Here is a 12,600-nt window from a genome sequence, read left to right as displayed (position 1 = left end):
CTAAAGAACCATTAAAGAATCCAATCTTCAACCTTATAAACTTTAATCTATCTTAACCATAACTTTTATAAATCTTTATCAACTCAACTCCAAAATCATCCAAGATTTGTCCTAAACTTTATCTAACCTTTTATCCACCCTTACTCTTCCATAAGCACACAAATTACAACTTCCCTTGTCCAAGAATCACCTACACCAACTCAAACTAGGTGATTGTTCTTTTTTCTTTCATATCTTTGTATCTTGAATTGTGAAACTTACTAATGATAACCCCTTATCGAGGATTTTCCTAGCCAAGTCACATCAACACATCAACCATTCACATCATTTTCCTTCTCCTCAACACACTCGACAAAACTAAAGTCCACAAACAATAATCTCAAATCACAAAATAAAACATAATCATAACTCCTTACGACTATTAAGTACAAAAGGAAAAGTCAAACATATCTCCATGAATTACATGAAAAACTCAACAATTATAACAAAATCATGAATATAAGTAAAAAAAACAACACAAGGAACATGTAAAGGGGATAAAATATTAATGTTTGACATAAAAGTACAATTTCATAACATAAATTCCCAAAGGATTTTTTTCACACTTATGTTTGGAAAAGAAAATGAGTATTTTTCTCACATCAAATAATAACATTGGAATCCTTATGAAATAAGACCAAGTTCTCTAGAGATAGAATTTGATGATTATTCTCTTATTAGAAAAATCAGATGCAAACAAAAACTATTACTAGATGAGGTATGAACTGAAGAGGATTAATTTAAATCACCAGAGAAAGAAACATATGCCACAAATCAAAGAAAACCCTAAATTTGAATGGGATGAGATTTTCTAATTTCTAGAGTTTTCAGAAGAGGATAGGGGGATGGAAAAGGGAATTCAAACGAGGTTCAAGAGACGAGAGAATTAGGAATTGTGGGAGAAGATAACTTAACTATGACGGACAAAGCTCAGGCGACAATGGTGGGACAAGGAATGAAGGCCCAAGCGAACGACAAAGACTCAACAATGGCCACTGAAGTGAAGAAGAGGTGAATTGAAGAAGAATGTCTAGTGAACAGAAGAAGCATAACGAAAATAGATGAGTGCGATCTAAAAAGGAGAAAATTAGGGAATGAGAAACCTACTAATATTTCAACTCCTACCGACAGTTTCCTTCATAAATCGCCAAAATTTCTTCAAAAAAAATTTCGAACTTAACTGCGATTTTAATAAAATCGCTGAACATTTACGAAGGTTTCCGAAATTGTCATAAATAAACCTCTCATATTACATTATTTTTGTAGTGTAAGTTTTGAAAATAAAGTTTATTATATAAGTTAACTTTTTTTAGTATTCGAAAATAAAATTTATTAATATAAATAGTATGATATCATATCAATTAGGATTGCTTTTAATTTTTTCATAATAGGTATGAATTTTTTATATTTAGAATTGCCTAACTTATTTTGGAAGAACACTAGTGTACAAAAGGTCTTTAACATCACCCTTTAGACGTTTGACCACCAAATATCTAATGTAAAAAATGACCGGTGGCATTGTTGTAATTAAAATCACTATTTAAACATCGGCGGGAGGAAGGGGGTCCTCGACATCTAAAGAATAATACACGTCAGCCCCTACAATTGGATGCCAAAAATAGACGAATGAATAAAAAATATTAATATTTTAATTGGCTTTAGACGTCCGGGTTCAGGGTGTCCAACGTCTAAAACCTATTTAAAAGTCGGGGCCAACCATTGGACGCCAATGAGGTAGTCAGAATTCCAAAACTTACCATTTAGACGTCGATCCCGCCACACAGACGTTTAAAGTCTTATTTAGACGTCGGTCCCTCCTAACCCGGACGCCAAATGTGTCCACTAAAATTATATTTCAAACCCTTTAGACGTCGGCTAGGAGGGGGCCCGACTTCTAAACGTCTGCTATTACCAAAACCGCGAATGCGAGGCAACAGTTACGCACATTCAGTGTTCATCATCTTCCTCGCGATTTCTCTCCAATGCCAAAGCTTTTGAGGTTCATTTTCTCTCTTATTGCACCGTTTAAAATTAGTTTTACTCCAATTACATTACTCTTTGATGAATTATCTTCCATTTGAACCGGTTATAATGTATTTTCGTTGCGTTTTGATGCAATTTTGCGCGTGTCCTTGCTCGACGATTTTAAGCGTTTTTGGCTGGCGATTCTTGCGTTTTTAACGGTGCACTCCTCCATTTCCCTCCACTGTGTTTTTAAACGGTGCACATGCAAACGTCTAATGGATTACAGAGCCAAGATTTGTCCAGGACATTAAAGGTCGGTCTCCCACATTCAGACGTCTATATAAACGTCTAACATGTATTATCTGATATCTATATATATCTCTGACCTTTACTATCCGATGTCTACATTGTCGTCTCCCAATAAGATGTCGATGCGGGATCAGACATTAAAAGCCTTAAATAACAGACGTTAAAAGTCTTTTTTACACTAGTGGAAGTTTTTATGTATTTTTTATGCATGAATTTGGTTTGATATTCTTCTTTTTTGTTATTATTTTTTATTTTTAATAATATTTTTTATGTGATACCAAATTATTAGTGTGTTTTGAGATATAGATATGTGATAGTGTATAAATAACTTAATATATTTTTTTTGATAAAATCTTGTTATACAAAAGTGTGATTAGTGATCGACCTTATAAAGGACATGTATCCTAGACCTTTCATCCTCGTTGACACATCCACCATTTCTCAAACTTTTTTTTTCTCCGAGAATAGAGTATAAGTAAGTTATAGTAACTTCAAATGAAGATTATAAATCAAAATTATGTTTAAATTGAATACATTATTTTGAATCCAAAATTATTAATCAAGATTCGCGACTACTTGTGATATGCATTAAATTATAAAAATTATTTAAATAAGTTTAATAAAAACTTGGTTTATTAGATTTTACCAAAAGCACTGTAAAAGTAAACCTAAAAGGCTTACAACCAATTGCTATTGTTTAAAATAAATAATATAGTAAAATATAGCAAATGCAAACAATCCTAAAATTTTTGCGCTCATTTAATTGTTTAGTGTATTAATCGGTTTTAATATATTGCTTTTAATGGGGTTTGGTTGTATTTACTTTTATTATCATATGATAAATTTGTGGATTTGTGTTTGACATTATATATATATATATATATATATATATATATATATATATATATATATATATATATATATATTGGGTTTGTTAACCCGCGTCTAAAAAATACTAAATATTATGAATTCTAAGTTTTAAGGTTAAGAGTATTTTAATAATTTTCATTCTCAAAACCAAAAAAAACCCCAAACTCTTGCTCACATATCTCATTCCTCTCAACCCTTTCTCTTTCATCTCTCACACTCCAACCTTTTCTTTGTCATCCTTACTGTAACCCTAATTGAAAAAACCAGAAGCCGTTAAACAATTTATGTTGAATCATCATCTCTAAAAAAACTCTCCAGACCAATTACTAATTCCTTTCGATGTCATTATGCTTCTGAAAATTAGATAAAATTATATACGACAAAAATTATAAAATAAAAGCTCATTATAAAATCATTTTTTGTAAAAAATTGTTTAATTTCTCATTTTTTTCAGGCCAATTACCAATTCCTTTGATGTCATTATGCTTGTGAAAATTAGATAAAATTAGATAAGACAAAAATTATAAAATGAAAACTCATTATAAAATCATTTTTTGTAAGAAATTGTTTAACGGCGAGTATTTCTGATTTTTTAGGTCAATTACCAATTCCTTTATGCTTGTAAAAATTGGATAAAATTAGATAAGACAAAAATTATAAAATGAAAACTCATTATAAAATCATTTTTTGTAAGATTGTTTAACTGCAAGTGTTTTTGATTTTTTCAATTGGGGTTGTAGGGATGACAGAGAAAAGGTTGGAGCGAGAGAGATGAAAGAGAAAGGGTTGAGAGGAATGAGAGAGGTGAGTATATATATATATATATATATATATATATATATATATATATATATATATATATATATATACATACACACGACTATTTTTGGCTGTTTTGATATGGTATTTATTGGATAATGAAGGAGATTGTTGTTTGAATTGTTCAAACTTTTTCCATCATACTTCTCTGAATGTTCGTATATATTTTCCCACTTTGTGAACTGTGATTAACTGTGATGCTTGAAAGCACACGGATTTTCAATGACAAATGTGAAAAGATGAAGAAAAGTTAAAAATAAAATGTGATAAATCAAGAATTAATGTTTCAAAGTCAAAGTGACCATCCATTACATTATAAACAGTGACAAGACAACCTTAAATATTTTAAGTTGGGGTGTACAGAATACTCTTAAAGCAACCAAATTGTTTACCATGTACTACAAGTGGTTTTTCTTAACTGTTAAATAATTTAGTCAGGACCAGCAAAAAATACACAACAGTAAACTGATTTTATTTTATTTTTAATTTAATTAAACAATGCTATTTTTTTTCATAGCATATAAATACATATAAGCTAACGCACAATTGAAAGATGAAAATTGTCCAGGCATACTAAATATGCGTAAACAAAAGTACATTATGATAATATTTGAGCTTGGTACGGAACACAAACTAAAAAACGAAAAACCTTTCCTGATCGACCTCAACTAATATAGAATAATTTATGTCAAGTCAGCCACCCATCATTGACTTAATTTGAAATAGCAAATCAGATTTAATTGACAGCCCAATTTAACTCACCTCTGTAATCTGATTTTATATCTAATATACGTGAAAATCATATATATATATATATATATATATATATATATATATATATATATATATATATATATATATATATATATATATAAAAGATAAGATTAAGTTAAATTATTATTTTTTTTAATATAGTATCAAAAGCTATTCTAACAAAATTTGTTATTTGGTAAATCTATTCTTCCATTCACTGCCATACTACCAATTAATATCTAATCCATACTCAAAATATATGTCTCAACCTAAAGAATATATTAAAATTTTCATGTATATTAGATGGAAATAAAGTCAATTTACAATATATATATATATATATATATATATATATATATATATATATATATATATATAAAAGATACAAATATCATCTTCCAAATTGATTTTACGAAACTGAATAATTTTCTTTTTTTGGTGAAATCATACTTTTCTTTAAGTTCATAAAAGTAGGTAATATTAATAGGTAAATGGTACATAGGTAACTAGGGATAAGTACTAAAAGTTTTCGTCGTAGTACTAATCATGCAAGAATTATCCCCAAAACGAAAGAAATTACTTTGGAAGTCTATCCTCTTAATAATATACGTGACCGAGCAAGAGTTAAAAAGATTATACCATACTTACATGGAGAATGTGTAGATAGGTGTGTGTTTGCAATTGGTAGACATTCTAAATCAAGGAACGGTATCAAGTTTGATTGATAACTGTATATTTGTATAGAACTTGCATGTTCATTGGAACTTATATTAATATTGCCAACACTTTTTACATCCCAATCTTCACCAACAAAAGTACAATTTACAACAACCCACCTTAAAATGACAACACTCTTCCATTGGGACAAGAATTGCTATGGTATTAATCATAAGAACTTATAAAAGAACAAATAGAATTAAAGAATTTGAGCAGCAAATACCACATAGCATTATCCAAAAGGTTTACTCTGGTAGTAACATGTTAAAGGTTGGCCATAGAGACTTGGCATGCAGCACAGAGATGAGAGCGAGGTAGAACTTTAAGAGGTCTCCAATGATAAGATCTCCAGTTCAGCCCACCAGAGGGGAGAGAGTCTAGGGACAGCTTGCTCAGGTGATACATGCAGCACTTCCCTCAATCTGGGAGCTATGTCCTTCATCGTTGGTCTTAGCCTTGCATCAGATTGAAGACATTCTTTGATCACCTCACAGATGACATCAAGTTCTTCTTCTTTGAAGGATTCCAACGAGGGATCAATCAGATTGCTGACGCTTTGCTTATTATTCAAGTGCTCAGCAGCCTGAAAGGTTTATCAGGATTTATCTTTTAAGTGACATCCAGGAGCAATGATGTTGCACTTGAAAGTACTAGGAAGCACAAATTTCAAACTTACCCAGTCAGTAATGTGGCCATGTTCTTCAGAGTATGGTAGTTTTCCGGAAATGATTTCAAGCAACAACACTCCAAAGTTGTAGACATCGGTTTCAGGATCAGCATGGGGTGGCAAGTCACATTTCTGTGACTCATGTCCAGGTGTGTTGGCTTGTGATGACACATTCTTGCCAAAAGCTATTTCTGATATCTGATAGCAATAAAATGGAGATATGTTACTTGATGCCTTACACATTAAAAGGAAAGAAGGAATAGAAATGTGCATATACCTTAGCAGCAAAGTCATCTGTCAACAATATAGCAACGGAATTGAGGTTGGAATGAGCTACTGGTGGATTCAGATCATGGTGCATATACTGAAGACAATATGATGTGCCCATAATAACCCTCATTCTTGCGCTCCAGTCAAGAGGTTCAACTTCCTTAACTGAAAAGAAACAAAAACACAAAACTTAGCATGTTTTTTGTAAAGAGAACCTAAGCCTTCAATCAGATCCGCTGTGTTACCATGCAGATGCTCAAATAAGCTTCCATTCGGAGCATACTCAAATACCATCATCCTGGTGAATGGTTCTTCTTCATCACAGTACCCAATAAGATTGGTAAAGTTCTTATGGTTAACACGGGATAATGTGGCAATCTGAAGAACAAGGGACAAAATTAGCAACAGGTAATTAAGAATTGACAGTCACTCAATTGGGTTGGGACACCCAAATCAACTTTTTCCTCTCCATTGACTAGGGAAAGAGAAAACCTTTTTGCGATAGGCCGTCTCCATTGTCTTTGACCAATCACGGGCCGAAGTAACAATAGTTGAATCAACAGCAATCTCGACTCCACTGGATAGTGTTCCCTTATATATGGTGCATTCATCAAAAGTATTAATAATATTGCTGAAATCTTCACAGGCTGTCTCCAGCTCTGCCTGATTCAACTTGGGGACCCCTACATTACATACAAGTACAAAACACAGTCAACATATGTTAACATTAACTTCTATTTTTTTTTTTATCTACGGAGCACATTGGGAACTTTTTACCATTTTGTTGGCTATAACCTCTTCCAGAGTCCCTAACCCTGGTAATAAATCTAAGCCCAGATAACACTTAGCAGGAATTTTGAATTGAGCTAATAACTTACGGAAGAGATTAGACATAACCGATTCACAGTTTGACACTTCAGATGGTATATATATTGCATAACAAAAAGATAGAGTCCATTTTCTTGCAATTGGCTGACCATAAACTAACAAAAGATTTCATAAAATTGTTGCTATTCAAATTAGAAAGATGATGATGGTTGAACAAGTTGAACAGGAGAGTCTCCAAACATTTAATAAAAAATGGTTATGGACCTATTGTAACTTCCATAAAGAAATGAAAATAATCAATCGCATTATTACATACTAAAGAACATATATGAGGGAAGTATGAGGCGTTTAAAATTTGGCAAGCTGCCATTAGCCAAGTTAAAACTTCATTTTCAAATCAATAATTTATTACCGTCAAGTTCTTTAAGGTATCTGAAATTCTTTGGTGAACACTAATAATAATGCTGTTCTAAGTTGTGCTCAAAAAATTAAACATGCCCTAGCTTCCCTTGAACAGGTTTAAAGAATGAATTGAAACCAAGATAAATTGGGTTTACAAACACAGCCTCATATTTACTAAAAATAATACCTGTTATAAATGCTTTCTGCAGCTGTCCACTTATTCCTGTTTTCCATGGCTTTATTACTCTTGCTGCTCGTTTTCGCCAAATGCAAAGCATGATCAAAACAATAATGACCAAGACAGCTACACCTGCTATTATAATAATATACTCCCATAATTTTCCAGAAGCAACATTAGCTGAATTTGGTTGACTTGTTTGATTCGTAGGTGTCAAATTAGAAGTTGAAGGCAATTGTCCAGGTGACTGATTCTGTTGCTTATTGGTGTCTGGGAAGGCTGGAAAAGCTCCACTGCTCTGGGTAATTGGAATATAACTGATCTGTATAGTAGGCCCACCACTGAAAGGTGCAGCTGCAAGGTTACTAGACTGATCAAGCAACTTCCGTCGTGCTGAATTGACTACATTTTCTACATTCTGGTCAATCTCTGAATCATCAGAGCCTACATTACGGAAGGTATGTCTTGAAAGTCAGTTAAAAGCATAGATATCAATTTCTCACAGGCCATAAATCAATCAAGGTTCTCCACTCACCAGTCAGAATGCCACACCATTTCTCTGCATGGGCATGAGGGGTGGCCTTTACTAGCTTGAGCCTTCAAATAACAGCAGACTATTTTAGTAAGGTAAACATGATGCAAGAACAAAATATAAGTAAATCTTCAGATTGAGATGGTAGAAAGTTATCAACACACAGTGGAAGTGCCATAGCAAGGACAGCATTGGCGTATTTTTTTAGTGCTCCTTTAAGTGGAATAAAAGATGAATCTGCCCCATTCCATTGCTTATAATTTCTGTGCCATAAAATTTTCACGCCATGTTGTTGTATACTTTTCAGATATGCATCGAAAGGTAAAAAAAATAAGAAACTCATCCCTTCTTGTGAACCATAAAGGATGAAGCAAATTAGGAATACAATCCCATAGGATGGTACTGTCAGTTTGATACTGCAACATCTAATCTTACCAGCATAAAACAGAGCCATACAACATTAAAATTTCAGTTACTCATATAACAATACGATAACTATGGTGATCAAATTTAAGAAAATCAAATAAAATAAAAACACTGAACACATGCAATTCTGCAAGTCTCTCGAGTTTATACGCTAAAGTACACCAAGAATTTCCAATAGACAACAAAATGATTAACAGCTTGCTTTTCACCAACCATTAGGATATCAAATGACAAATGATAAACAGGTTGCTTTTATTGTTAGTTAGATGAATTTTAATCTTTGCAGCACATGTAATTTCACAAGAGCCAATCATAATTAAAGAGAGTGTGACTCCTGCTATCAACGTGTAACCAAAAACAAAGTGAAAAACTGGTTTTTCAAGAGTTAAAATAACAAATTAAAAAAATGAAAAAAAAAAACACATTTCAGTTTGTCTTTACCAACATAGACCTCCATTCAAGAAAGAATATACATTGTCACTTTCTCTTTACCTGGGTGCAACCTTTCGGTTCTTTCCAAGTGATGAAGTTGTCAAACGAGTTGAAAGATTGATACTACAGGGCAATCTGAGCTTTCCAATCCCTTGAGAATCACTGCTTTCACATTTCTTGTCACAAATGAACCTAGGGAAAAAATAAATTCATTGTAGGTAACCCACAAATGTAACCAAATAGAAAAAAAAATAGAGTTAACTTACAATTGTTCTGACAACAACAAATGGCCAATTTCTGCTGGGACACATCCAGTCATGTTATTCCCCCTTAAATCCAATAACTCCAGCTTGTCTAGATCACCAAGTTCTTCGGGAATAGTACCAGAAAAACTGTTCTTGTATAATATACTATTTCAAAGAAATAACGGTTTATCTGAATTAGAAATATATATTAATATAAATAACAATATTAAGTAAAATGAGCTGTTGGATTTTTAAACTTTTGGAGAAATGGCCCATAATTTAGTCTTTCATTAAAAAACAACATAAAATTAAGTTACAACACAACAAGAGCTATAATAATTGTACAGAAGGGCTCATCATAATCTGTCCAACAAAGGCAAAGAATCATGATGGACGCTAACATGGCCTTATAATGCAGCTGAGAGGAAATTAACTGAAAATACTAGAGAATATAGCCACTTTCAGAGTTTTTTATGGGAAGCGAACTGCTATATTGCAGGCAAGCTTACAAAACTAGCATTGCATAGAAGATAGAAGAAAATAGAGGAGTGATAAAAATCATACACAGAGAGACAGAACATTTATTGCTACCAGTCTCTTGAATTATTGGATGCATTCCAGACAATAACAACATACAAAACAAGTATCACCATTTCATTCTTCAAGCACATCCTGAAATTTAAGAATGACCTCCATATGACAAATATTGAGCTCTTGGATTAAGTTAAATTATTATAAGATAAAGTTCAATCAGCGCTTTTACCAGCATAACGTGTTTTACTTTTGACATAATGGTAACATGGCAAGAACCCTTACAGGGATTTTAGATGACTAAGTTTCCCAAGCTCAGGAGCCAATGTGCCTTCCAAATATAGTTCAGGTAGGACCCTACAAGAAACATTGGAACGTGCAAAAGCATATAAGCATAAAAATTCTGCACTCACGTCAATCAAAATGGTTGTTTTCTTTAGGCGTCAAGAACAGTTATATCATTATATGCATTATAGTTTGCCTTGGCAAAAAAAAAAAGTAAAAATAATACAGTCTCAATGGAAGATTAGAAAGAGGAAATCAAAAGGAACTTACAGCATTCGCACTTTACCACCTACACAACGAACACCATACCACTGGCAAGGATTACAATCATTTGGGTTCCAATTTGACAGAGCATGAAAAGGATCACAAGTTATTCTTCCCCGAAATTCCAACAAGGATAATCCTGTATATCCATTCCAAATGCAACAACAAAAATCAAACACCAAGATACAAGGAATGCATTAAACGATTCTCTGCAAATTAGGGAAACTAAAAGGACAATCCATGAAAATCACCTTCATCGTTTAGAGACAAACAATGTTGAGTTCCCCATAGAGAAATCAATCCAACATAAATTCTGAGCCACAATCCATATGGGCCCCATATGCTTTCCATTGATATATGAAGGCAATGTCGCTTTGGTAGAGACAAGACCTATATGTCGTTATGAGCAGTACATATCATATGTACAAAATAGGAAGGTTTTTTCTGTACATAGAAACCCTTCCACCTATGTGGATGAAGCTGAGGAAATTTCACTAACTAGACAAAACTTGTATATTACAATCAAAAGCTCTTGGGTCCAAAGATCATTTGAGGGTCTCTCATTTTCTATTCAATCTTTTCCTTACAACCTTTTGCTCAACAACGGCATACCCGGCTCACGATCTTCCTCCCAAATGATCTCCCACCAATGGGGGCTGGGGCTGTAAGAAATTACATCCAAGGAAACAAAAAAAAGAAGTTTTTATTCCAACAATAAAAGAATCAATGAAAAATGACAACGTTGACAGACAATCAAAACCATAAGAAAGAAGAAACAAGGAATAACCCCATCAGCAAGCAAACTTTGTGGGTGTGTGCCATCGCACCAATGCTAAGAAAAAAAAAGGGTTAAAAGGGCATTGAATTACCATGCAAATGGGAGAAAAGGGTGTAGGAAAAGATGCCCTTTGTTGGATGTAAGAGAACGATCAAGAATGATTGATGATGAAATCTAACGCAAGTTGGTGGTGATAGGTGGGGGGGTAAACTGAGACAGGGAATCAGATAAAGGAAGCAAAAGATTCAACGATTTGATATATGGAATATTGAATGTTTGGCTCAATTGCTCCCTTAGAGAGGAGTCTCAGATGACCCTCTCTCCGACCACCTTCATCCTCTTACAATGTTAAGGTTGTTTTGTCTCTTGTCTCAGTTTCTCTCTCATCACCCCCCACCACCCACACACACAATTCCCCCCTCTCATATTTTCCTTTTTCCTAAAATTCGCTGTAGGTCCCATTGGCCACCTCTTCCGAATTACTCGCACGCGCTTTTTGTTTCTGCCGGTTCACTATTAATGATAAATATGTATCTGTTTTCCATTTTCTGTTAAAAAAGTTTATATTTTTACTATATATCATCAAAAAATTTCTTGGAATAGATTGTCTTCTTAATATGTGCAATCTATTCTTCAATTATTAAAAAATAGATACTGTCATGAACAAAATAAAAACATATTAGGAATTGCTTGTCACGATCTGTAGCAGAGACGAATCAACAAACATAATATTGGTGTCTGACTATGCAAAATTGACCTCTAACCAACATTTCTGAATCATAAATGTCTTGCTATTGGTTGCATTTTGCTCATGCTATTTATTCCTTTTGAGGATGTGTCCAAACTTCAATAAGAAAAATATTCTCAATAAGAAAAATAGTTAATGTGCTATGTATATAAAATAATAAATACGAAAAGAAACTTTAGTTAACCGTGTAATCTTATTGCTAACATGTTTTTAAATTTATTTTTTTATTTGATTATATATTTATTTATAAAACTTAAGTTTATACTAATTTAACAATTTTGTTTTAGATGGAGAGGAAACATTTAAAATAGACATAGACTATTTTCATACCTTTTTAAAACAAATGATACTAGTATACTTGTGTACATATTTTGAGACATGTTCGTAAAAATAAAAATAATAGCAAATAATAAATCATTTCAACAAAGTTATATATCAAATGACAATTTAAATTAATAATAAATATTTTGAAACATAAAATATTTCGAAGTCTTAACTAATTACCACCCCATGTTCTTTCCAATGACAGTGAAGTGAAGGTG

At 32.7% G+C, this 12,600-nt stretch overlaps 1 protein-coding gene across 2 annotated transcripts; it reads right to left on the bottom strand.

The window, feature by feature from the left end:
- Positions 1–5,507: 5,507 nt before the first annotated feature.
- Positions 5,508–11,723, bottom strand: LOC124838415 (protein MALE DISCOVERER 2-like). 2 transcript variants are annotated; one of them, XM_047314008.2, is made up of 14 exons: positions 11,402–11,723; positions 10,784–11,194; positions 10,539–10,671; positions 10,269–10,340; positions 9,474–9,617; positions 9,268–9,399; positions 8,514–8,612; positions 8,353–8,414; positions 7,827–8,261; positions 6,902–7,092; positions 6,655–6,787; positions 6,417–6,574; positions 6,149–6,337; positions 5,508–6,055 (listed from the first exon to the last, which is right to left on the bottom strand). In XM_047314008.2, exons 2-14 carry the CDS (start codon positions 10,881–10,883, stop codon positions 5,795–5,797), a joined length of 2,109 nt encoding a protein of 702 aa, XP_047169964.1. In that variant the 5' UTR covers positions 10,884–11,194; positions 11,402–11,723; the 3' UTR covers positions 5,508–5,794. The 2 variants fall into 2 exon arrangements, with proteins under 2 accessions (XP_047169964.1, XP_047169965.1); XM_047314009.2 differs by lacking the exon at positions 8,514–8,612.
- Between the last annotated feature and the right edge of the window lie 877 nt (positions 11,724–12,600).

Source organism: Vigna umbellata, chromosome 1 (assembly GCF_029865625.1).
Source record: "Vigna umbellata cultivar VRB3 chromosome 1, Vumbellata_1.0, whole genome shotgun sequence".
NCBI classification, from domain to species: domain Eukaryota; kingdom Viridiplantae; phylum Streptophyta; class Magnoliopsida; order Fabales; family Fabaceae; genus Vigna; species Vigna umbellata.
This window is presented reverse-complemented; position numbering and strand designations above follow the sequence as displayed.

Coding starts and splice junctions, on each gene's coding strand:
- LOC124838415 (XM_047314008.2), bottom strand. CDS start 10,883: ATGGAAAGCATATGGGGCCCATATGGATTGTGGCTCAGAATTTATGTT. Junction 6,788..6,901: donor AGACGGCCTATCGCAAAAAG/GTTTTCTCTTTC, acceptor CTTGTTCTTCAG/ATTGCCACATTATCCCGTGT. Junction 6,338..6,416: donor CAGATGACTTTGCTGCTAAG/GTATATGCACAT, acceptor TATTGCTATCAG/ATATCAGAAATAGCTTTTGG.